Source organism: Ornithodoros turicata, chromosome 8 (genome assembly GCF_037126465.1).
Source record: "Ornithodoros turicata isolate Travis chromosome 8, ASM3712646v1, whole genome shotgun sequence".
NCBI classification, from domain to species: domain Eukaryota; kingdom Metazoa; phylum Arthropoda; class Arachnida; order Ixodida; family Argasidae; genus Ornithodoros; species Ornithodoros turicata.
Window position 1 is genome coordinate 33249970 of NC_088208.1, and position 27036 is coordinate 33277005.

At 43.6% G+C, this 27036-nt stretch overlaps 2 protein-coding genes across 3 annotated transcripts in view; one reads left to right on the forward strand and one right to left on the reverse strand.

The window, feature by feature from the left end:
* The window catches only part of LOC135366159 (uncharacterized), a 208976-nt gene extending 184948 nt beyond the window's left edge, over positions 1-24028 (forward strand). For both annotated transcript variants that reach the window (XM_064598816.1, XM_064598817.1), the window contains 2 exons: positions 23581-23702; positions 23801-24028. In XM_064598816.1, the coding sequence (XP_064454886.1) occupies positions 23581-23662 (82 nt within the window). In that variant the 3' untranslated portion in view covers positions 23663-23702; positions 23801-24028. The remainder of the gene's footprint in view (positions 1-23580; positions 23703-23800) is intronic.
* LOC135366158 (calcitonin gene-related peptide type 1 receptor-like) overlaps positions 1-27036 on the reverse strand; it is a 146172-nt gene that overhangs the window by 115452 nt on the left and 3684 nt on the right. The gene's annotated exons all lie outside the window — the stretch shown is intronic.

Genomic DNA, 27036 nt, shown 5'->3' on the forward strand with positions numbered 1-27036 from the left:
GAGAAACAGTTACCGAACGGATACCTAAGAAGTGTTCTACCTAATAGATATTTTTTTGCAGTAGCGCACAAGAAAAGGTAAAAAATTTAAAAAAATCAGTGGCGACTTAGCGGTAAATGCGTTAGCATTAGGCGCCTTTTCCGCTCTATACTTGACTTCCGGTTATCCACTTCCTGTCTAAACCCGACTTCCGGTTGTTCACTTCCGGTCTATACTTGACTTCCTGTTCGACACTTTCAATTACTATATGTAAGTCCGTTTAATTAACCCTTAATTAGCCTCAGTTACTTTCAATTGCCCTTATTACCAAAGGTAACTGCTGGTGGTTACCCGAGGTAATCTTGAATTTCATTTAATTCCCTTTAACTGCGTTTACTTGCTTTAATTACTCTTCATTTCCCTTTAATTGACGTAAATTAGCTTTAGTTACCTCCGGCAACCTGCGCTACTTTCGGTAATCTTGAATTTGATTTAATCCTTCTCTTAACTACATATAACTTACACTCATTGGCTTTAAACTCAACTTTCTTGTTTTAGTTACCTCTAATTACCTTTAATTACCTTCAATTCCTTCAATTTCATATTATTTACCTTCATTTACATTTACCCCTTTACATCTCCACGTATACCTCTGTCTGAGTGAGGCTTCACCATCTCTCTCTCTCACACACACACACACACACACACACACATACAGCATTCTCCGCTTCGACATTCCTAATGCTAACGCATTAATAAGTACGGCTAAATATCGTGTCGCGAGACAAATTTCGCTTCATTATTGTGAGACAGGCACCCTCATTATCACGTCTTATTTCATGCTGAACACTATAGCTAATTGTAACTATAAAGAAATTAGTATACGAGGTGTGCTAGATAACATGCATGAAAACTTTTTAAAAATGACGAACTAATCTTCGCGAATAAACCAGTTGAATCATCTCTTTTCTTTTTGATTATTTGGTCGTCAAAAAAAGAAAGCGTCCGGTTACGCGATAACGTGCTGCGATTCCAGGACGCGTTGTTAAGTGGCATTTTTCGCTAACGAAAAACAAAGATAAACACGAAACGTACCTTTTTTTGGAACACCTTCTGCCAGGTGTTTCTCGGGGCACTCTACAACTTTCTAATTGACACCTCGGCCATTATACACCAATATTTTAACCGTTAGCTAATTAATCTTATCTCATTACTTAGTTAGTCACAATGATACAATACTGGCGACTAGGATACACGACTCCTACAACATTCCGTTGGTTTCGTTCTTGTAGAACGCCATTTTTTATTATCATTTTGGTACACGCTAGTTCGGACACCCTGCATGCATCGCGTGTTGGCGGAGCTATGCTCTGTACGGCCCTTCTTTTTTTATGTTTTGTGCTGGATTGTTACTGTCATTAGATTAGATTACTGTCTAGAAGTACCCTTCTTCCCCCTAATGTCAATTTCGAAAGTGTTTCAATTCCTCATTCCGAGATTCGACATCCGGATATGCCGTTCCTGAAATGCGTCCTTTCCCTCTTTCTCTCTTCTTTCTCTTTCTTTTTTCTTTTTCTTTTTCTTTTTTGTGACGTTCAGAGACAGCTCATTGAAAGCTTGGCTCATGTCTCCCTTCTTCTCCCTTTGTGTGTGTGTGTATTTTTTTCGTGGTCCTTTACACAGCGTTCTTTCTCGAATGGCCGTCAACGGGTCAATGTTAATGGCATCCGCAGCCCATAAACTATTTCCTTCAAGGACAAGAAGAAATATATCTGCCTATTTGTCAGTAGCTGTCCTTCCTGACCTCACAGAGAGGAATGTCATGTTGTTGGCCGGAATACTGATTAGCTTTTTTTCCTTTCCCCGTTCGGCAAGCCAATGGGGTGCGATACCCCATTATACGGGTTACAAATATTCGCGGTTGGCAGAGCTTCGAAATAATGAATCGGCGCGCTCGCAGGTTCCTAAGAAACGCTGCTGCAGGCACAGCAACGTTGTTTCTGGATATCTCTGAAGGCGCATACTATGCGCACCGTATTCCTGAAGCGATATATAATGGTTAGGTACTCGTACAGCCAGTGATTATTCAAGCTAATGAATTTGACGTTGTGTGATGTTGTTGTGCTTCAGGGTGTTTCAAAACAGGCTATTTCACCTGACGTGTCACGAAAGTCTTTCGAAAATATTTTTCGTGGCTCATCGCATCAGTCCACAATACAAATAAACTTACTTATCTGGAGATTAAAAGGTCTATAGTCGTCTATTTACTTGCACCAGAGTAGCCTTTAAACGAAGTTGTGAGCCCCGACAAAGCCTGGTCTCACATCTCCGTATTTTTTTTATTCAATCAATCAAGCAATGAGGTCAACGGTATTTATCTGTAGGGAACGTTTACCACGTACTGCAAGTAATTTGACCAAGTTTTAAATAAAATAAAGTTAACTACTTGTACTGAACTCTGAAATTTAACTGGTGTTCTATGTTACCTTTTGTATTCTTTCTTACTTTTTGTTTTGTTTCGAGCTCTGTTTAAAAGAACGTTTCTGGAACCCTTTTTCTGCGACATTTCTTGTGAACTGAAGGACCGTGGACATACAATGCATCAGGTGGGTGCTTTCGTTATATGCTTTCCAGGACGTGCAATTACTAGCGGATTGTTCGGGGACATCTGACCATTGCTAATCGCTTTGATACGTATATCTTTTTCCACACGCCTCCCTGTTGGCTCTACCATTGTCACAGATCGCTTGAAGTCGGCCCACGACGCACATTCCCCCAGGGCGTCAGTCGTGACGTTGATCGCCTCTGTGAGGCTGACAACGGCAACCCCTTTCACCACCACCACCACCACCACCACCACCACACATGTGCCTTTTACTTTGAGAATACACTGGCTACGAAAACGAATACACGCGATAAACGATACAATACAATACGAATAGGTGGAGGGGAACAAAGTTTGAGTTTTGAGTTTGATTATAGAAGAAAAAAAACGGAAGATATTGAATTCGTCACCTGACGAATTCTACTATTCCCACAACAAAGGAAATGAAATGAATGAAAGGAAATAAAAGGAAAAGGGGAAAAAGATAACTGAAGAGATGAAAACGTAAAAATAGAAAAACATCACCCCTCCCAGTCACCGAACTGTACGTTCACATGCGTAGCTACATCCCCTGGAAGTGAACTGAAGTGAACTGAATTGTGAGAAACTAACAGGAATGGGGGGAACTCGACGACACATGCCTAGAATGCGGTATGGAAAATACCGATTCCATATCACTGCTCACAGAAATTTTGATTTACTTCGCCGTTGTCAGTATTCTTGCGCACGCATGCATGCTTATTGACGAAAACGCGCAGCATAACAAAGGTTACTAACATGTCAATTAATCTTAAAAAAAATAGTTTCAGTGACGTCCTCAACTCAACCACACTACAACCACAAATCTATAGCGCAAAGACAGACGCACGTTTGAGATGGCGTACAAAACAAGAATTCCGGGGAATAGTTGTTCCACAACTACTTACATCTACATCCGATCGTACACGTTGTCTTGGCATACATATCGAAGGAGGAAGTTCAGAACTGGCCGAGTGCCAAAGATGTCTGCTTTTACGCCCAGTTTGTCTTCCAACGGAAGCTGGTTGGGCCCACTATGCTTTTCTGGTTAGTCCTAAGTGGGCCGATCGTGGAAGAGTGTGAGAGAGAGATCTCCAAGGCGCTTTTTTGACAGATTATGCACAAAGCTCTTAATGTCCTCGTCTCTTCTCTGTCACGTCTTTGGCTCTCACATTGTCAGCATCGAACTATCAGCAATGATAAAATGTGGAAGGAAGGAGAATTACACGGATGGTGGTTCCTGCATCTGTCACACCCCAACGCTGTTTATTATTCTTTTATATTCCTACGTGCTATACTGATGTTTTTGAAGTGCGCAATGCACGCAGGTTTTTTATGAAAAAATTGATTTTGATTTTTTTTTTCTGTGTATGCAGGCGGTCTTCAGACGTGGCTAGATCTTTGTTTTCGATGTTTTAACAACACAAAACACGAGGGACTACCTAAATGATTGGCGAGTTAGAAATAATTTTACGAAGATTAATACGCCCACAGGCGCTGGTACATTATTATTCAAACTACGATACTCTAATTCTAGACTAGGGAGCGCAAGCTACCGCCCGTTCCAGAGGATAAAGCCGCAGAATCCATCCATCCGTCCAGATAATTTCACACACACACACAAAAAAAAAGAAAGAAATCAAGAAGTATGACAAGCCTAGGAACACGATACCTTCCGCTACTAGCTTATAGTGTTCTAAGCTTCACGGTGCAGGAAGCACTGAAACTTTCAAAGACCATATGCTTGAAACGCGTTCAAGTTCTGCGGTTTTAAAACTCTGTCAGTTTCTAAACGCTGTCAGTTGAAAACACTAGGTAATAAAAAAAGGTGCACCAAATACTCTACCATGAAACCACCATATGTTGTATATACTCTGTGTAGTTTGATGCAAATGTTGTCCTTGTGCCATTAGACCGCCGTCATTCTCATTACCATCATCATGAAATCTTCTATAAATGACTTCTGGCTCTGATTTCTTTAAGTCTGAGAGTGACCACGAGCGAGATGACAGTTCACGGTCCAGTTTCATGTTGCTGGTGCTGGACGTTCAGACATTTCACATTCTGTTATTACGTTGACGTTGGACGAGCGAAGTTTAGTGCGCAGTGATTGAAGAAAAAAAAATAAAGCCTCTTTGAAATGTCGTCAGATAATTGGCAATAAGAGAGATAATCCACGCAAATATAAGCATAATCGGTATTGTAGCTGTCAAGGTCGCGTAATTAGCTCGAAATTATAAAATAATCACCTTCGACCATTATGAAAGTGAAAGGTAATTGTTTAAACGTCTTTTCGCGTCAAGTTCTCTTAACTGTCTGTGTATATTTCCTAAAATACTTTATATTCCTAAAAAAATTTCAGCTTTTCTAGTTGTTTATTTCTTGTGTACGGAAGCGATATTGCTAAGGTCAACCGGAATGTACCAAACTCTGGATGAAGTGACTCGTCGTCTGCTGCGTTAAACCACGTGATATTACTTCTTCGGGGAGGCAGCGGACATAGCACATCTATCCTCAGCGCAATATCTTATATTTGGGATGACCCTGATTGAAGCTGTTGCTGCCGTAAGGGGCGTTGCGATGTGCGTGTTTTGTGTCTTTTGATTAAATATAGAGTTGTGAGTAGCGCAGGTGGTGTCGTCTTCTTTTGTCCGTGTCTTCTGTGCGCTTTTCTACCATGCAATATCTTATAAGACACTCAAAGGCAGATTCGATACACGAACAATCCTTCGGCAACAGTGGCTAGATGGTCAACCTCAACCTGCTTCCTCTTCGTCTACTCGTTTTCTTGGCCGAATAGATCCGGAGTTGAAGTTCAGTGTCCCACAAAGCCTTAATCGCAGGTTCAGTCGCTTCTTCACTGATATCTATTAAACGTACCGTACGGGCGTCAGGGCCAACTCTGGGTATTTAACGTGCGTACATAACGTACTTAAGGTAACCCGTAAGGGCGTACTTAACGTGCGTCATTGCGGAGGACACAAAACACAACCTTATCCATTGTAATATAACCTATCCATGTAAGATATGCTTCACAACGTTCACTGAAGGCCGCTCTCGACCGACTGGACGGTAGACCTTTTGACTTTGTAAAACATTGACATTGTAAAGGTGTTAGGTGTCTGGCCCCTCCAGCAAGAGGGATGCAGCTCTGACTGCGCTTGTGGTTTTTATTGCACAGTGTTATTTGGAATCCGTCTACGTATTAGGTTTTGTGCACTGTCGGTGTGCGATGTTGCAATTGTTGCCGCTGTAGCGTATATCTTTGCTGTTGAGCTGTCGTTGATGTTGCGCACATGTCGTGGCCCCGCGACTACGTTTTGGTAGGTACGTGTGTTATGACACGTTTCTGTTCTTTCTCTCTCTGTTTTTCTTTTCTTTTTTTTTTGTTCGAGAATTGGTCGAGTGCCGAACTTAATTTCTCCATATATTTTTGTTAAATTATCAACTTGTGAACTGACCTAGGATTTAAACATAATTTAACGGATCTTACACCATTCTTCCCCGATGAAACGCCATGCACAAATCGTGTTGTTTTCTTCTCTTCGCGAGCAGCTCTCTTAACCCGTCGAGGAACGGTTGAGTGTAGCCTTATATGGAAACACATGACGTATTTGAGGAGGGATTACCTGAGAGAAAGCTCGCGGGTGCGCGAGGAGGTGCACTTCACGCAAGTATCCATGGAAACCAGGAGTTGCGCGAAGGTAGCTAATGTTGACTCGGCACTTCCTGAAACCCCGTTTATGCAAGTGTAATACATTCCCGGGACCTGTAGCCAGAGAGATCCATCCACACTAGAACATTGTATTCTCCTCGGGCAAATCCCACTTCTTGCTCCTCTTCACTTGCCTCTTCGTTCCTCCTCTCCTTCTTCCCCTTCCGAGCTAAAATTACTTCACTTCATGGCACGTGTTCGTTTACGCAAATGAAATTGACGTACCGTATCCCCTTCAAAACCCCAGACCAAGAGTGAGGAAATGCCAAGGCCGCTCATTCCATTGTTCGCAGTGAACGTATTTGCCATTCAGCACTGCCGCAAACGTTCGCTGGCTAGCGTAAGAACGCCTGACAAATTGACGCTAGCAAGACTCGTCGCCCGTCTTGCTATAAAGGTTTTTTTTTGTTCGCTGACGTCAACCCTTCTAGAGAGGGTGCTATAGCTTCAAGCGCTATAGTCAAGACCGCCGCCATGATGTTGGTCTCGTGAAGTTTGTACTTGTAGGGTTAGACAGCTGAGTAGGATTAAAGTGTGGGCAGGTTGATGTTGCATACAGTGCAGTATCGTGTCGTCCTTTTGCCTCGACTGTTTTTGTGTGTTCCCCGGCACTGGGGTGTTTTAAGACTTCTAGTCAAGTTGTATTTGGATTTCGATATGGCACAAAATAATCGCATAGTACAAGAACTTAGAAACAGCAAATTTTCTTTCTTTCTTTCAATCATCATCATCATCATCAACAGCAAATGAATGGTGCGTACATGAGGGTGAACGTCTAGACGGTAAGGACATGAAGACCTACATCATGACGACAAACCCGGAAGTGACTGTGGCAGACCCCTGCGAGTGATGTCATAGCTTCCAGGCAGGGGATCGTGTACGTCGAAATAGCATGCGAGTATTTTCAGATGAGTCCTGCATTTGATAGTGATGGTGGCGAAGATGATGATGGTGATGATGATGGTGGTTGTGGTGGTGGAGGAGGAGGACAGAAGAAAAATGAGTCCTGCATTTCTTTGGGGGCGTCCAGCGTTTTCTTTGAAAATATGTGGGTTCTATTTTGGATTGATTGATTAACTAAAAAAAGATGTCGAAATAGAAACAGGATTTTTACTTAGCGACACGTAGTCGCAACAGGAAAGAAAGAAAAAAGAGCAGAGAGTGTGGTGCAGATTCTGGTGATCACATTCCATCACGGCAAATTATTAGAGAGTTTTAGTACAGCGTACGCTATCGCCTTTGCGTACGTGAGGGATAGCGTTGATGGTTATGCACATGGCCATAACAGAAAGAGAGTCACCAACGCTCTCCCTTATGTACGCAAAGGTGATACGATGTACTAAGACTCTTTGTTATAAATAATGAATGCCGCGCCGTTGGTTAGCATTTGTACTGATAGAAAAAAACATGCTCGTGTACGCAGTGTTTCACGAACACATAATAGCCTCCCCGCTATCTGCTTTGTCACGTAAACTGTGATTTCATACATCTCAAGGGCCGATGCTTGACTTGTTCTGAAGTAACGCCAATCGCTATCAATATATTAGCTTAATAATAATTATTATTATTATTATTATTTATTTATTTTTATTATTTATTATTATTTTTTTCTCCTTCGCTTTTAGTGCCATGTACTGTATGTATCAATGTGAATATCTTCCTGTTATGTTCTTGCTTGTGAATGTGTCCTAAATATGTTATGTTTTGCGTAATCTGTATATGTTTGTATATATGTGTGTATATATTTGTAAGTACTGTATTGTCTACGTGCGCCAATACCAAGGCTTTGACTCTTCTTGGGCCCGTTAATAAAGATTATTATTATTATTATTATCATTTCCACATAATACATGTGAGGAGGTGTGAAAAAAAGTCATCGGAGTGACTTGACGAGTTCACAGTTCACGAGTTTTCATGAAGCCAAGCATCCTCGATACCCTATACGACAATGAAGTTCGTAACATATTGCTTTCACCTCAGGAAGAAAACGAGCTTCTTAGCAGCGTACTTTGAACTTTTTACAAAAACTTCTGGTCTGCTCTTTTATTTTTTTATTTTTTTGACGTAGTTATTATTATAGACGTTAGTGTGCCACAGAAAAGGAACCGCAACAGGATGAGGAGACTGGCTGCCTGAAGAATCACAAAAGCCCTTTCGGCACCACGGCGTTTGAACCACGTTACTGTTTTCTTTCCTTTTGAAGGAAGGTGACAGATGGTCTTCTCGGACATCACTTACAGTGGTAGTCACTAAAGTTAAAGAAAAGTTCCTCGACTGCTCCTTTTGATTTCTTTATTTCTTTTGTTTTTTGAAAGCCTCTTTTGTCACCCGCTTCAGTTGTGAAGCCTGTGTAGTATGAAACTTTTTCAAGCCATAATCACGTTCAGTCTCACGATGTGCCCAGTGAACACCCTGCTGTTGTTTCTTGGCAAGCACACGCTCGCTACAGTTAAATAGATTGCATATTATATATACAGGGTGTCCACGCTAAGTGTGAACAGATTTTTTAAAAATATATCAATCACTTTTTCCGAGATGAAATCAATTGCAATATAGCATATGCTGAAGGGCACTCCCTAGGGGGGCATTAACAGACTCCTAAGGCAATGTCTTAATCTTTCAATAATTAACTTTTTAATTATAAAAGCTACGAAGTTGCTCCAATGAGAACATCTGATCTCTTCGGTCACCAGATACCAAAGCCGTTTTCAGAACAAAAATCCGTTTGATAGATCGTCCGCAAAAAATTCGTGAAGGATTCGACGAGAAAGTCTGTCTCTGAACAGGACCCTCCGATATGTCGAACAGAGAACAGAACAGATAACGCACAGAAGAAGAACAGAGTCTGTTCGAAATATAGGCCGCTCTCGTCTTGAGGAACTTCCCTTAACACCTCTTGTACATACTTCCTTTTGTATCTTTAAGAAAGGGCAGTTTAATATCGGTCAATAAATATTTGTATTCCTTCTTTTCTCCTGTAACTTCTTTTAACTTCGCTTGGAACTAAGCAGCGGCAGACAGATCATAGTGACCTTGATCGCAATCAAGAGCTCCACTCTGTAAAGCGTGCTTCACCGCAGATATAGTGCGCCAGTGGCGAAGGCAACTTCATTGCCACTACAGGCTCGATCACTGTGGCGGCAGCGAAGTTGCCTTCGCCACAGGCTTACTCTATTTGCGGTGAAGCACGCTTTACAGAGTGGAGTTCTTGGTTGTGATCGAGGTCACTATAATCTCCCTGTCGCTCACTGTTCGAGTTACCAAGCGATTAAAAGGGATTATGCACTGTATTTATTGCACTTTATATTATATTACTGCACTTTGTGATTTGTGATAACTGTGATTAAAAAAGTGATTATGCACTTGGTTACGAAGTGTACACTCCATAACCAAGTGCATAATCACTTTTTTTTCTATGTTATTTCTATCACACCGGTCACAACGAGCTAACATGAATCTCGCTTCAAAATCAACCTCTGTAGGGCGCTCAAGTAGCGCGCAGAACTGCGTAACGAAATATCGTGAAAGATCGCGTATTGCAATTATATATTTTTCTTTTTAAAGACATTGTTAGCGATGTAAATCTATCTCTCGTTATAGTATATGTGCAACTTTAGTCTCTCTCTCTTTTATTATTATTATTACTTCTTCTTTTTTTTTATTGCGTACGCATATGCAGAGTATATACGAGTATGCAGGATAAAAAAATCATTTTACCTCCTGCCAGCGTAAGCTTACCGCTTCGTACATATTCTTCTTGCGCAACGTTGCTATGTGCGACAGCTCAAACCCGCGACCGCTAACAAGATACACGCGGAAATAATGAGGACGTCTGAGGAGCCGCATGCGATCATCTAACAACTGATCTCTCGAGAAGAAGTTAAAGGAGCGGGTTTCGCTTCGTTACTTTGTGACGAGCGCTGGAGCGCGCAAGAAATAACTGCGTCACGCGAGCGGCTAAACAGCAGGGCTTTCCGACTCAATACATTTTTTTTCTGTATAACGGTTTTATTTGACACCAGGAAGGAAGGTCCTACGGGGTAAAAAGCATAGGAGGTTCCCTCAAGTGATAAAAATATAAAAACATAAGAACTACCGTGGTCTTCCAATTACGTGACATCATGACCGCCTGGAATAAAGGGAGGAAATTGAAAATATCTTTCGATCCTTGTACCTTCTGTCAGTTTCTTCGGGATTTTTTTTTTATCTCGCTGTTTCATAGGTGGTCCGCACGTTCACTTCCGCGTAGAGTATTTAGTGACTTTAGTGAAAAGTAAAGTACGGAATAAAATTGGAAGTAAATTCTTGCTTCACCTGATTGTGGCTGCCCCGCATTGTGACAGGAAATCATTACCCTTTTCGTAACGTTCGTCGGAGTAGTGCTGTGATGGTCCTTCGAGCACTTCACGTGCGTGCCAAGGTCGTAACGTGTGGTCATAGCACGGTGAAACAGCAGTGCATAGTAAAATCAATAGACTTTATTTATACATACTGCAACCTCAGTTGGAGGCTAAAGCATGAGTGAGTTAACACGCTGACTTAGCGGCAACTGTCGAACACAACCATCAATACACTATACACTGACACGTCGTTGAAAAAAAAATATATACTTGTAACAATCAACTCTACATGAATGCTACATGAACTTCTTAGTGAGGAAGTCCCAGAAAGAAAAAAAAAAAAGAACGGCGCCTGAATTTGTGCTACAAATGCAGAATAGAGAACCATATTTGTCGTAACTGCAGCGTTTCCCAAGTTTTAAAACGACAACATGCTCAGTCCACCGACGTCTACAGCCGCGTAGGTCCGTCCGTAACGGTTGTGAACCGAGAAGAAGAGTGAGAAGGGAAGAAGGGAGAAGTTACTATGGCATCGAAGCCAGTGCGGACGCACGACGGTCCATACAGAGCTACCATATTTAAACACGATTGGCAGAATGTTTAGGGATGGCAGTCAATTTTTCTTCTCCGTCAATTTTTCTTCTCCTTCATATCCTCAACACGTCATGCATCAGGTTGCGCAAAACTGTTAAAGATTGGCACAAAGTATATCACGATGTCGCATGATGGTCCCTTCCATGCGAGAGGGACAGCTCTGGCGCACAGTAGAGAGGAGGATACTAGACTATGCGCTTGGGTTGTGCAAAGCAAGAAATGACCTGACGAGGCAAGAACTCCGACATTACCATTAAATGCAGCTTTCTTCTCAATCTTCAGGGGAGGTAATAACTGCGCTAACTGACTATAGTTGTGTCATCTGCTTTATTATGTTTCGGATCGGAGTCCAGACAGACTGTGTTATTTTGTATTTGTTCATACCGGATGCCTCAGCGCATGTTCATTCTCGCTTTCATTATTTTTTTTTTCTACCAGACATGCAAAGCAGCGAGGACGACAGTATTCTTTCGCGGAACAAACAACAACAACTTTATTTTCGGCCTTGGAGAGTGGGGAGTTTCATCGCAACAGGTGTGCAACATGAACGTGTGAGCAGAACGAAATGTAATGGGGAGGGGGGGGGGAGGAATGACACGTTAAGAGAAGTCACGGCAGGGTGCATGCAGAGGTACTCAGCCGGTATTAGGATAAGAGGTTTCAGTAACGGTCTCTCTCTCTCTCCCCTTTGAATTCCGCGAATGGCGCGAACGCAAAAAGGATCTAAATTAAGTGAGCGCTAAACGTGATATACGCGCAATAAAGCGAGGGTGATTGTTTAAATTTCTTTGCCCATATCCTTTTATTCCTTTCCCTCTGGTTTTATCGACGTAGCTCTCCGGAATTGCTGCAGTAATTCCTTCTTCGTTTTAGCAAAGTTCGAAGTAACTCAATATAATCTTGGCTCGAAGTGTTGGGTGTGATAATGGGCCATTGATATTTCCAGTGAGTTTCCTAATCTTAGGACAGCTGCAGCGCTCTGTGTCCCCCTTGAGTTGGCCCTCTGAGAGAACTATTAAAGAAACATACCCCATGTTTTTGTCAAATTCGTCCCACTGGTGTATTGCAACGCAACTGCATTTTAGAAAGTTTGCAAACACGTTGCACGATGTAGATTTAAAACTAGCGAGGATTGCTTCGTTAGAAAAAGTAAGGTGAAGCCTGCTTCCGTTGCTGCTTGAACGCTCACGGCCCAACTTTCAATGCGCGCACGCTCTATGACGTGCAAGCACTTACAACCCGTGGCAGAACAGATGATTTCAAATTATCGACTGTATTTTTAACGAAAAGTTTGAAGCTCCTCACGAGAAAGCGCAAAAGTTGCCGTGCGTCACTTAATTTAGACGCGATGCAGTACGTTGCCGTGGCTTTCATTCGTTTGCTCGTGCCAGCCCCCTTTACTGAAAACGCCACGTTTAAGACTAGGTGCGTTGCAGAGAGCAAACAATATTTCGAAATATTACGAGGTTCGAGCAAGTTTGAAGTGAAGTATAGGTCGCAGCAATTAGAAGGAAAGAGACACAAAGGTAAAAAAGAAACGTGTAGATGGGTAGTAATAAAAACTCTCGTCTCTCTTCGAGGACGCTTAACACACTTGCAGACATAACTCGAAAGCAGACCATAAAAAGGGAGAGTGAAAAAGAGTGTCAAAATCGCCGATACACTGTATATACGAACATTTCTCTTAGAGTATTATCTCTCAGCTGCGAGCGATTCGTAGAGAACCGTAAAGTTCTCCGGAATGTCTTGGTCAGACACGACAACGGCTCTCTTGACCTTAAGAAGGTACTCGGTGATTGGCCAGCAGCACGTCGATATGTTTCACACTCTGTGGTCTCTTTCCTTAGGACTTTTGTGGAAAAAGCATCATTTTAGAATCCTTTGTAGCCAGACCTCGCTGCCATAAGCGCACTGCAGTAGCCGGCCCAATGCAGAGTTCGACCATTTTTTTATTATTTGTCTTTAATGTATCTCATCCTTCCTTCACCGTTTGTTAGTTTGTCGTTATTGTTAAAGGATAATTTCTCGTTCTGTTTATTTTATTCCTCTTCTATTTATTTTTCTTTTTTCTTTGCGAAATAAAAAGCCGAAGTCCCATTCGGCTAACCTTTCCTCCCTTTCTTTTTTTTTCTTTCTTCTGAAAAATATATCACCCCCCCCCCCCCCCTGCGACCAACCAACCAACCAATGTTACCCGTTTCAAGTAGCTCGCAATTTCGTATCATTGACATGCGCATGCGCGTAATCTGTCTTCGCTTCAGCACCTATGGCCGCTTCCACATTCAACCCTCATTTATCTTTCCTATTTCCCCCATCAACACACCCTAAAACAAGACGGGTCTCATGGCGCAGACGTTTATCCGGCGACAATATATGAAGGACTCTGCGGTCGTTTATAACGATAGGGACCCGAACGTTATGTGCCTCATTCAGCTCTACCGCAAGTAGGATTGAGACAGGACGCCTGATGATGAAGGATGCCATTTCCGAGTAACCGAAGAAATTGCTCGATCATTGCAACTCTGTTAATGCCGCCGCGAATGAAGGGCCCATCTGTGTTTGTTTGGGGGGGGGGGGGCAAGAACGAAATGAGGCAAGGTCTTCCATGATACTCTTACACTGTCGGAGTCACATGTTGTCCGAACTTATTTGTCACGCTCTTTCTGTTTACCCGAAGTTGAGGGATAGATGTGGGTAAAGAATTGATGAGAAATGTCGCGTACGTTCGTATGCTGCAGGACTGCGAAGCAAATAAAGTGCTCAGGAACTTCTGGTTTCCGATGACGCCAACAAACAACGGCCACTTTATTTTGACGATGATGAAGATGACGATGATTGAGGTCTTTCATAGCCATCGGCGACCTTCAAAAGACCTCTACCTGAGAAACGTCATCATGGCGTTGGTAGACAGACTGAAACCGAACATTTGTTCGCTGCCTCCTATTGAAAGAAAAGTAGGACCGAAGGTCGCATCTCTTTCAGGGACCTCAAGACCGTGGCTTTCGGGCGAGACCTTGTTCGCCACTAGCTTCGAGCGTAGTTCAACTCTACCAAATTGGTGGCGCTGTCGAACACTATGACGTCATTTGTTTACAAACAGGGAGAGGTCAATTATTCGCAGTAATTCTTTTTAATAGAATGGTGAGACTCAGAGTGATGGCTGAAATCCTCAAAATGCGAAAGTGCGTGAAAGACGCGAGAGCGAAAACATCCGTGATGATTTACCTTTATCCAGGGTACTTGCACGTTCAACATCATTGATTTATTCTTTTTTATTTTTGATTACTTATTTATTTAGAAATACCACGTACCCCCACACAGTGTTCCAAGCAGGAGGGGATACACAGTGTAAACGCGGGAAAAGAATGAACAAACAAGTTCACACGCATATACACAAAAGAGAATACTCTTACAGGAACATTAACCATCTCAACCAGCGCAAATGTCGTCAACAAGGTCTTCAAATATTGTTATACTTTCGCTCCGAACAATACCGATAGGCAACGAATTCTCTTTTATATTTTTTTTTTCACCTTTTGGGGGAGGGGGTCTGTTTATGGGAGTAGCCGAATTTGTCGTGTGACGAATTCAACCTCTCCCTAGTATTTCTTCTTCATCAACATCAACATCAACGTCCACTCAGGAATAGTACAGAAGAAAAACGAATTTTTAAATGTTGAATTACGAGCGAATATTGTTTTAAAGGAAAAGACGTGAAAATGGCGCGTATATCGTGGTCGGGGGGAGGGGGTTCTACATGCGAAAAGCACTGTAATCTAGAATTACTTCTCGACGTCTCAATCAAGAACTTTGAGTCGTGCGATTTTTGTTCTTATCTTCAGGGGCGTAATATTGTTTTCACTAATCAGAGCAGTTGTAGAGTCTCATCTACCGTACGCAGGAAAAATAGAACGCATAACTTTCCGTTGCACTGCTTCAAGTTGATTTCTATCAACTTTAGCCTGCGAGTCCCACACAATATACTGGCGTACTCTAACTTTGACCTTACGATGGAATCAAAAGCCGATATCTTGACATCAGGTCGGGCTTTCCGAAGTGTCTTTTTCAGATATCCCATTTTACGCATGGCGGCAGAGCAAGTTAAGTTAATGTGTCTAGACCTTTTTTTAAAATCAGAGAGAGAGAGAGAGAAATACATGATGACGATGATATGGGGATGACTTCCGCTCATTGAGCAGAATGCTACCCCATTGCTATTGGGGAAAAATGAGAGGATGGTGACGAGGATGATGCTGACGACGCTGAGAGGGTTTTAGAGAGAGTCGATCAGGCCGGTAGTTTGCAGGAATTTGATGAAGGGTAGCAAGACGGACATCTGCTTTCGTGTGTCCCATGGTCAGATGTAAATGTCACACCGTCGTATTCAAATCCTTCATTTCCTCTACTGGAACGTCCCCAATAAAATAACTGAATTGGTTGCCTTTTTGGTCGTGATTCGGAGAAGAACAGTCTTACCACAATTGAGCCTCATACATCATCATCTCACACCAATCGGAGATGCCAGGTAATTTTGCAATAACTAATATAATTGGGAGCAGATTTCCGCGGACGCTTCGACTCTAGTCGGCCAACACTGAAGAACGCCCTAGCGAAACTTGACAACCGACCCTTTAGTGTTGAGAAGATACTGGGGAGCTGACCAAGGCAGCACCAGCAGCCTGCGCTGTGTTCACTGACGACCTACCTCAAGGACATAAGTGCTGACATAATCTTTTAAATCATTCGGTGCTTTCACACGTCAAGCGTTCTAGAACAGCTGGTCGCGCCAGTGCGACCTACGTTTCAATTTTCCATTTGTAATCTAATCTTTTTCCGCGTAAGATGAGTCCGCCCACACATATTTTACACTACAAAGTTTGCCCTCTACCTCGAGGTCTTTTATTTTGTGCATTTGAAGGACATGGATAGTCAGAGCACGGGTAGCATGACAGGAAGGAAGCTTTACCGTCATAGCTAAACGAGACGAACTTGCAAATACGCAGCTCGGTAACGGCACGTCCCTTATAGTTGATATGCAAATTGGAAAGATGATAATCCTTTCGAGTACGTTCTTGCGACACTGTCTCGTTTTTCTGCCTAGCTTCCGACAAGAAGGCTTTTCTGCAAAGCCTGTAAACAAGGGCAGACAGTGAATAATCATCCAATTACTAGTGACCGTCTCGCGAGTTCTTCGTCAGCGTTAATTGAGTTTCGCCAGTTACTATTTACGACAGTCTGCATCTTGCGTGCCGTTGAACGCAAGAGGGCCACAATAAGGAGAAATAAAGAATCTCCGGGGTAGAGTATGGAAAGGGGTATACGCGGTATACGTCGGCCGCAGATACGTGGGCCTGCGCGCTACACCGCCGTCCGTTGGCAACATATCTCTTACTTTGAAGGAACCAAGAACTGACCGAACACGGAAACGAACAACACGATCCTGTCCCGTAATGTTTTGTTTGTGTGTCCCATCCACGTGTCTCTTCCCCAAGCTCAAGGATATGTTGCCAGCGCGAACTCGCTTGCACATTACTTTTATGTACAATGCATGCGTGTGTTGCAGGCAAATTTCATGGAATACTTGTGTCTTTGTTCGGAACGTACACTCTAAGAAAGAAAGGTAGAAATTTCTACCCATCTCGGTAGAGCTGTACTGCAACCACATTTCTACTCACACCAATTTGACCTTTTGGGTATAACTGCAGAGTAGAAACTGTCGTTCTACCAGCTTGGGTAGGAAATTCTACCTTTTCCTCTCTCTCTCTCTTTCTCTCTCGCTCTCTCTCTGTCCAAGAGCAAACGTGAGAGAGAGGAGCAAGAGAAAGGAACGCCGCGGCTTATACCCGCGGAGGACAAGGCGCGCGTGGATTGGTACGCAATGGTAGAAGTACTGTCGTTCTACCAGCTTGGGTAGGGAATTTTACCTTTTTCCTAAGAGCGTATGGTGGTGGTGGTAGTGGTGGTGTGCTACCTCCAAACGTATGACGCACAAACATGTACCGTATGCACATCATCATCGTCACAGCAGCACAGTTCAAGGCGTGAAGCCAATCCAGTCTCCAAGAGGAAACGTGGTCGCGCTTCGCTGGCCAAACGCTCGGATGATGGATCAGCCCGCGGCTCAAGACGAACTTTCAAAGTTAACGAGCCGATAGGAGCCTTGTTGGTAGACAGGCGCACACAGAATCTTGGCTGTTCATCAACAACAAAGTGGAGGAGGATGTGCTCAATGTCCGCTAGTGGTGGAACAGTTCCGGGAGCTGCACTCTCTCACCCGGTATATCTTGTGAGCCGTACTAACAGCCGTAACAGTCAGGTGGTGTCGATGCATTACAGGCGCGTGCATCAGCTCACGGTACAAGAACGAAATAGGAAGTTCCCATCATTTCACTTGTAGAGAAAAAACAAAGTAGTGGAGATAGCGAGAAACTCAGATTTGACTTTTGTCTGTGACACTGATACCATTACATACGAGGGGTGTTCAAGTCAAACCGGGACTTTTCATTTTTCGCAAAAGTAAAATGAACTTACAGGCCAGAAATTAGTTTTATTTTTCAACGTAATCTCCAACTGCACTAATGCACTCCTCCCAGCGTTTCACGAGGGCTTGGATGCCAGCAGCGTAGAAATCCTTACCGGCGCGTAGCAGCCATGATCGGACCGCATTCTTGACCTCGTCGTCGCAGCTGAAGTGGCGGCCTCCAAGGAACGCCTTCAGTGGCCCGAAGAGATGGAAATCGCTGAGGGCGAGGTCTGGACTGTAACGGGGATGTGGCAGCAACTCCCAGCCAAGTTCCTGTAACGTGCGTGTCGTGAGATGCGCGGGATGCGGGCGTGCATTGTCCTGTAGGAGGAGGACTCCTTTGGTGAGGAGGCCCGGCCGTTTTTCCTTCAGCGCCTTATGCACATCCCTGAGAACCTGGCAGTAATATGCACTATTGATGGTGGTACCACTGGGCAGAAAATCAACATGAACAGCGCCAGCCTTGTCCCAGAAAACCGTGGCCATGACCTTACCCGCAGACGGGGTGCTTCGGAACTTCTTGAGAGCTGGCGAGCCCGGATGTTTCCACTGTTTTGACGCGCGTTTAGACTCAGTAGTGAAATGGTGCATCCACGTTTCATTGCACATGAGGATCCGATCAAGAAACGACTGTCCTTCAGTGTCGAAACGGTACCTTAGATCTTGGGAGATTTCCAGTTTTACGGGCAGGCCCTTCTTAACCGTTCGCGTCTCCTTTCACTTTAGTACAACACATTTACTTATTTATTTTATTTTATTCTATTTATCGTACGTTGTTTTCCTGTTTTCTCCGGAACGTAGCTGGCAGGGTTCGGGAAATCTATTGCAGCGTTAGATCGGAAGTAGACCCGGCGAACCAAGAAGCGGAAATGATTACAAAGCAGATAAGGGAAGCATCAACAACGAAGTTGTGCTCTAGGTGGAGTAACAAGGCCCCAAGGAAGACCGGCCGGCCAACCTTCTTTGTTTTTTTTTCTTTTTGTTCTAACAGCTGCGTAAAAGCAACAATATAATGCTGTCAAGTAAGATGGGACATGGATGAGCAGTCGCTCCAGTCAACAGGGGGAAGCGCTGTTAGGAAATAGCACCAAGTAGAACACCCTGTGCACTGGAAGTTAACATAGCTGGTTTCTGACCCAGCTACAAGTCCAGGAAGAGCAACAACGGGGAGTGATTCGAGATCAGCCTGTTCTAACGATGGCTGTTCTTAGGGGAAGATATTGGTCGCGAAATGGAAAGGAACAGGTGCGAGCGACATCTGTGGAGAACGACTGAATTTATAAAGAATGCAGAAGCGCCCAATTGCGCCAAGATACGCTCTTCACTCTAAGAGAAAAAAAAAACTAACAATTGGTCCCTTTCGTGAATACTTGTATGCATGGAAGCTTGTAGGAAATTCGTTTATTTTATTTTATTTATTTAGTAGTACTGCAGGCCGCGTAAATGCCACAAGCAGGAGGGATCACAAAAACTCCGGCTACAAAAGGAACATAAACAGCAAGATAAAGAGGAAAAAAGGTACAAAAAACGGCTCAAAAACTGACACTTCTATATCTTGTACAATGCTGATCTAACGGAACCTTCAAAACAGTTTGACGTCGCACTCTTAGCAATACCAAGAGGCATTGAATTTCAACCTGAAATTGTGCGAAGCTTATAGACTATTTGCTGGGGAGTGAACTTGAGGGTCAGTGGGTCAGGAGTAATTGCGGTCTAGGGGAGTAATTCCTCCCGAAAATTCTCCTTTTTTCCTTCAGAGTGGTGTTTGTTGCGCACTAATAAACATAAGCCGTATGTGCATAAGCTGCATTGCCATCACTAACACAGGAATCAGTGTTGGCGCATTATGACCTGTGTTGTCGATACGCAATTAAAACTCCAATAATCATCATCGTCATCACCAACGCAGACTGTCCTCGATCGATATTATGTGCACTGCCACATTTGCCTGTCACCGCTTGACTGGGCCTCCGCACAGATGTCAGAAGCACAGCAGTGCCCTCGTCAACCACGTGGTCGTTCACCAAAGCACTTAACTGTGTTGTCTTTGTCTCCTTCCGGAGGCAAAGCTGGCGCACACGCGGAGGATCTTATTACTTTTATATTCCAGAAGCAAATCAATATTTCTGTCCCACTCCAGGAGCGAAAGGTCAAGCTAGGGCGACTAGATGCTGCTTGATTTATCCCGGCAGTCTCCCTGAAACCTGAGCAGCGAAGTGAAACTGTGTTCATTGAATAATGCGATGTGCCTACAAATATGGAGCAAATTGCCTAAGAAGAAAGTGTTGACAAATCTGTGTGCTTACGGAGCGCAAACATTTCCGGCTTATAGCCAAGCACTGTAGGCAAGTTTACCTCACATGGTGGGAGATGATGGAAGAACAAGAGTGCAATCGAGTATAGTTTCTATTCAGGTGGACCTCATATGCAGGGTGTTTCAATAAGAGACAGAACCGATGTTCTGAGGCTGGAACGACATAGAAGGTTCATTCATCGTTGATTTCTTAGGCAATTTGAGGCTTTGTTTGTATCTGTCCCTTCATCGTGTTTCAATAAGCATGTCATTATTTTATTTAAAAAAGTATGCTACAGAGAAATATGTGATCGAAGGCGTTCATGTTAAAGGAACTTTTGCTGCAAGTGATTTTTACCATATAAAAAAAAAACATTTAAAGTCTGGAATTAAACTCTCAGATTTGCCAAGTCAACATAACGTTCTTTTACGTTTCAGATGCGGAAAGCGCATGTCGGATTTGTCCCAGACAATTTTCTTATTCACTCTTTTATCTTAGTGATACAATAGTAATAGTAATACGACAGTAATACAAACTCTCATGCAGTGTCGACTGCATTTCATCAGGTACAAAAATAACGAGGAGGTTGCATCTACATACAACGTACGAGTGTGGTCACGTGAATGCCAAGAGAAAAGTAGGCAAAAGATACAAAACAAAAAATTGTATCGCTGGTGCAGACCGTATACACGTAGACCGCACACCGTAGACACGGGCTTCACAGCCTCATGAGCAATAAGAGGTGACTGACATTTTACTTCCATTTTCGTTCGTGAAGTAACCAACTGGTACCATGGCTGGAGCAGTCGGGAGCCCATGTGACAGCCGTACCCCGCGTTTTACACATTTTATCGGCCCATCACACCTCGCGTCGCGTTGTACATACTGCATATGTTACGCGCCTGACAGCCCTGAGACTATATATACATACGTCCATGGGTCTAATGTCCTGCCCCAAGGGCTTATCAAATGCGAACGTCGCGCGTAGAGGCCATTATGAATCTTTTTTCTCGGGTTCCACCTCCATTACCAATCTTTCGCATCATCCACGATTGTCATCCATTTGGGAATGCATTATTCAGCTATTTTCTGCCCTCGCCTTCAATGTGTTCGTTCTGACTTCGAAATACCTCCTGTCGCAAACTGTCACTTCTATCGAAGCATAGGATCAATAAACGTTCCCCCCCCAAAAAAATCATAATTTCTATTCACGCGATTTGCGCTGTACCGACTTTGCATCTTATTTTCTCTGTGAGTGTTTTTATTTTTTAAGCGTACGTAAGGCTTTTCGATGATGACGCCAGAACAAACAATACGAATCGTTTCCTCCGCGAATATGTCTGAAACTTTACTTCGCAAAGCACACTCGTCAGACAAACAGCAGGGAACCAAGTGGGAAAACGGGTCATATCACGGCTTGATGACAGTTTTCTGCCTTAGCTTCTACGATTTTAAAACGAGTTCGAACGTAATTTTACGGTCCTCGGGTGTCTTGCGCGAAAATGATGTCAGTGCTTTCACAGCAGGAAGGAACATAAGCGCCCTTCGTAAAGAGCGACGGCTCGGATCGTAATCATAATGTCATACCGGTTCTAACGCAACATATGGATTTCGATTAAGTGTTATTATCGATTAACGTGTGGCGAGGAAAGTTTCAGAAGTGGCAGGGTACGCCATCAGCGATTTTAACTTGACGGCGTCTAGACGTGGGGGTGCCGCAATATTCGCGAGTGCTATATAATCCTTGAGAACAGTCCTTGGGGAAAGTTATCGCAGATTCATTTGTAGACGCCGTCGTATTTCTAATTTCCCCATATTTTAGATTTTTCGCACGTCGTTAACTTTAGCCGCCTGGCACCATTTAAAATATGGAGTAGCCGGCTCTCGTTATGAGTGCCTATTTCTCCATTTTTTCTTCTTCTTTTCTTATCAACTCAACTCAACTTAAAATATGATACGCTCCTTCCACATTTAAAAGTCGGATTTCCATACCGCAGGAAGACATATAAAGCTGTAGCTCAAGAGCGTAATAGAAACAAAAAGTAACAAACAAACAAGCTGGCGTATAGACGAAATGAGTTACATGACCTTGGACTTGGGGAGGGCAGTGGACACAAGCGCCTCCAAGCTCTGGACATCTGAACCTTATTCCGTCAAGTTCTTAATTCCACACTCTTTCTCAAGCTCACAGTCATGTTATCCACTTCGCTCTGGAGAAGCTGGTCTCACGTAAAGGTGGGGAATACTTTTTTTTTTACTACCATCACTATCATCGTCGATCAGAAAAGTTTCCGCATCCGCGCTTATTGCAGAGCAGCTTGCGTTAGACTTCGCTCATTAACGCGAGGTCTAACGCGGTAGACTTCTTCAGCGCCCCCATTGAGTATGCTTCGTCTAAAAAAAAAAAAGCAATCACGGGGCTGCACGTGTCACAGCTAAGCATCCTTCAGCCCCTACAGCTCATTTCTGTAATGATCTTTACTCTCCGCTACTGGTGAGAGGTTAGGTAAACTATGAACCCGTCAGGAACACTCTGGGAGTGGAGGGGGCAGCACAACGGCAAGCTGTTCCGCGGTGCATAACTGTAGTCCAAAGTCCATAACGCAGACAATTTGCAGTCACCGCAGCGTGACGCGTCATACGCACATAGAAGCGGCGAATAAAACAATAACAAGACTAAATTTTTCTCGCCCTCAGGGTTCCCGCATTTAGATAAACACTCCTTGTTCTCGAACACGACAAAAGCTACCCCTATTTCGTCCTTCTCGCTGGGTGAACACATTGGAATCCGCGTGACGAATGGGAATTCGCGATTTATTTGAGGTTGGTGCGCTCCAGAATAAACCGGGCGGGAATAAGATGATCCGATCAGTCAACATTTCGTATCGGGCCGAGTTAAAAAAAGAATGAAAACAAAAAGCGAAGAGGCAACATTGGGTGGCGCATCTCTGTTCTGCAACATGTTGCATACAGATGTGGGAGTGTTGGAGACTTTACCTGCACGGGAGCACCCGTTAAACTGCAATCAATCGAATCCGCAAAGAACCCAGGCAGCACAATGTACTGAAAGTCAAGTGCAATGGGGGTGGACGGTATGTGTCTTATCGCTGTTCTTTAGTTCCACCGGGCTGCTCAAGGCCTTCCACCTACCCGTCCCCCCCCCCCTTGCACTCGGCTTTCAGTACATTGCGCTGCCTGGGAAAGTGGTTTGAAAGCTAAGTGTGAGCCGCATGCCGCTTACAATACAATCGAAGCAAAGAAACGAAGCAAGAAAGGCATGTGTTGGCACGTGTGACGAAAGAAAGCATATCACGTGGTGTTTCACTACTCAGGCAGCACAACGCATTGAAAGCACGACTACATACGGGTAGACAAGTAGTTCTAGATTGTTTTTGTGTGCACAAAATGGAAGTACTCCTGTCAGTCACCCATTTATACTTAAAATTTCAACATATTGCGCTGCTTGACTTGTCATTCTAACCAGCACCGCTACACCCCTTCTTTTGATGCAGAACGGAGCAATACAAAATGGGCACCAGACGAAGCATGTGTCCGTCGTGTCTTAGTCAATCAGTCTGTCGTGGTCTCCTGTAAAGCGTACTTTCACTGCAGTGGCGTGGTGTACGTAGGAGGAGTAAGTAATATTTATTTCCTCCTACACCTGACGAAATGAAAGCTTGTATCCATTAAAGGAAAGCTTCAGTCTCTCATATTTTTTTCTTGTTACCTTAGCCAAGTGGATCTTGACCCAACCCTCTACATTCTTCAACTCGGCCCTCTTTACGAGCTGTTGGAATGAAGTGCGGTGATAGTAAAATGGACGTGATTGGAAAGCAACCGCAAAACGTCGCTGTTTGGATTTTTCGACGAATGCCATATATCAATAGTGAAACAGCAGCTGAATGTAATGCAATTCAAAATGAAGAAGATAAAGATGCAGGATGTCGACTAAATGAAGAAGACGACGCCTGAGAGTAGGATTGATTGGAAGAAAAAAGAAAAAAAAAGGAAAGATAGAAGGGAAAGGGCATGAGGCCTGAGCTGGTGTAAGTACAACATCGTTTACTTGAGTCATCGAAAGTCACCTCTGCTTCTTTATAAAATGAGTCTTCTCCACTCACCCAAATACCCCACTCGCGCTGTTGAAGCTGATATTAAACATCTTCTCCTCGACTGCCGCGGATTCGACACCCCCTCGAGCCACGCTCAGACGACGCCTACTCGAGCTACGGTGCGCAGACTTTTCCCTGGCCACTTTGCTCACCCCAGTACGACATCCCAGACAGCGGTCTGTGACCAAAGCAGTTTTGACGTTCCTGAGCGACACAGGTCTCGTGAACAGCCTGTGAACTCAAGTCGTGCCATCTCATTCTCCAGTGCCCTCACCTCTCACCCTCATACGCACTACCCTCATTTTTTTTTTTCTCATCATCTAAACCATCTTGGTCTTTAATCGATCTCATCCATCTTTCACCCTTTGTTATTTTATCCTTTATTTTCTAGTTCTTTTCATTTATTTTCTTTTTATTTATTTCGCTCTTTTTTTTCTTTCTTTCTTTTTGTTTTGCCGAATAGCAAGCCGACGTACCGTTTGACTGACCTTTCCTTCCTTTTTTTTCCTTTGTTCTAATAAATATATCCCCCCCTCCCCATCGTAAGCCCATTATCTGCATCAGCAATTCAAGCAGCTCAAGGCACCTGTCACACAGCACCAAACAAGTGCAAAGACGCTCCAGTGGCCGTAACTTCTACAAAACGTGAGAGGGCTTCTTTATTCGAATCGCGCAGAGAAAAGTTACCATAACCGTGCTAGAAGCAAGCCAGTTTAGTTCCTGTTTTCCGCAGCGGGTGTCTAACAAGAAATCAAACCTTCCTCGGTTTTAAAATATGACTAAATCGCACGACAAAACGCTCTTTACCCTTATGCATGTTGACCATTTTAAAACAATCTTATTGTGTGGAAACAAGTGAAAGAATGCATGCAGGGCCCACAAATTTAGTTGCAAAGTACAATCTCTGTCTTGTTTGTGTCCTTTAATCTTTCGTATCGTAAAATGCAACACGGGGAATCATTTCTTGTTGTATCGTTGTAATGCTATACAATAACGAGAAACAAACCCAGACTCTGGAATGAACGTGCGCCTTAATCAAACGACGCTGTGGGAGAACCTGGCCAGCTGCCCTGATGAAAGTTCGTCAAAAACAAGAACACAAGCCCCGTTAGTAAGCACTGTATGTATGCAGCAACGCAAATAACGTATATACGAATATCGATATTTACACTGTACACTCCTCCTATTTTTCCTTACAAACAAACAGACAAACTGTACAGCACAAAAAAAAAATTACGTTAACCCATCAGGACTCTCGTAGAGTTTTACTGTTCTTATAACTTCGTTATTAAGCTGGATTATGTTGAAGCCAGTAACTAAGATAACAATAATAATAATTCGTGGCTTTACGTCGCAAGACAACTGTGATCATGAGGGACGTCACAGTGCTCGGTCTGCGGATTAATTTTGCCCGGTTCTTCCCTGAAAATCTCAACACACTTCACACTGTATTTAACCTCCCTCGCGGAAGACGGCGTGCCAAAGCAACTGCTACCCTGCCACCAACTTGCTGTCATCCTCGTCTGGTCTTGGGATCAGTGAGTGGGTCGAACGCGCTACCAATTCAGCCACCGAGGCCGGTAAGTCACAACGAACTACAGCTGAATTTCATTTCGACTCCTATACAACAGGGTATGACTTCTTTCGATATGTTGTTGGGTCCCGAAGAGAACAACTTACAACAGTTTGTGCAAACGGGGGCGTCCCGCTCGTTTGTGGTTTGCCAAGGTCGTGCTGAACACTGGAGGTGGTGGGTTCGAATCCCACCACCGGCTGTGCCGTCCCAGGTTTTTCCCTGGGTTTTCCGAGGACATTTCAGGCGAATGTCGGCACAGTTCCCCCTGAAGTCGGCCCAGGACGTTGTAATAACAGCCCTGTCCCCCAGTCATTCCTGCTGTCCTCTGAACGAGCGTTGAAATGCGGGGTAGTTTGTAACAGTACATAATGATAAAAGGAATAGCAGCCAGGGACAAAGACAAGGAAGCGCACGAGCGAACTGTTCGAACAGCAGTCCGAACAGGAGTTCGTTTGTGCGCTTTCTTGTCCTCGTCCCTGGCTGCTATTCCATTATGTGCTGTCCTCTCTCCATCTGTCCACATCTGTACGCCGCTTATAGCCACAGTTGCTTCGCGGCGTTAACACGGAATAAAAAAAAAAGCTTGTGCAAACGTTTTCGTCAAATCCTCCTCATCATTGTCTCTCGCCAGTGGATATCTTTTGAGCTACGACCGCGAAGGCGGGAGTAGAACTCCAGGTAGCAGGTGACTCAGATGACTCAGTGCAGCCATCTGTGCATGTTAGGCAATGTCTAAGGCCAAGCTCATTGTCTGCACCGCAATAAAAGAGTATATGTTCTTGAAATATCGCCTGAACTAAATTGCCTCTCCACAGGCGCGAAAGGTTCTCGTCGTAGTTCCGTTTTTGTTCTCCGCCTCCCACACCCTGTCTTCAATATACAGTATACCGAAGCAATATGTTCAATATATTTTTTTTCCTCTCTCTCTTTTTTTAGCGGCACCAGATTTTTTGCACAAAGCTTCGAGAGCTGCATAAATACCGTTTTCGAAGTTCAGTTATACGGCTAGGCGGACATCCTCTGGAAGAGAGTACGTAACTAATAGATGACTAACTACTTAAAATTCATTAATTTTCTCTCTAACTAGGGGCTTTTCTCTAATAATAATAATCTCCGCTGCTCCAAAATACACGTTCTTGAGTCGCACCGCTTCGACTCAATCGTAAAAAAAAACATTCGGCGATGAATATTTGAACGCACGTCTGCGTTTCAAGGTTATTTTAAAGTCACTAAATAACCTTAGCTTATAGCGTGGAATCAAAAATAACATAATTAATAAT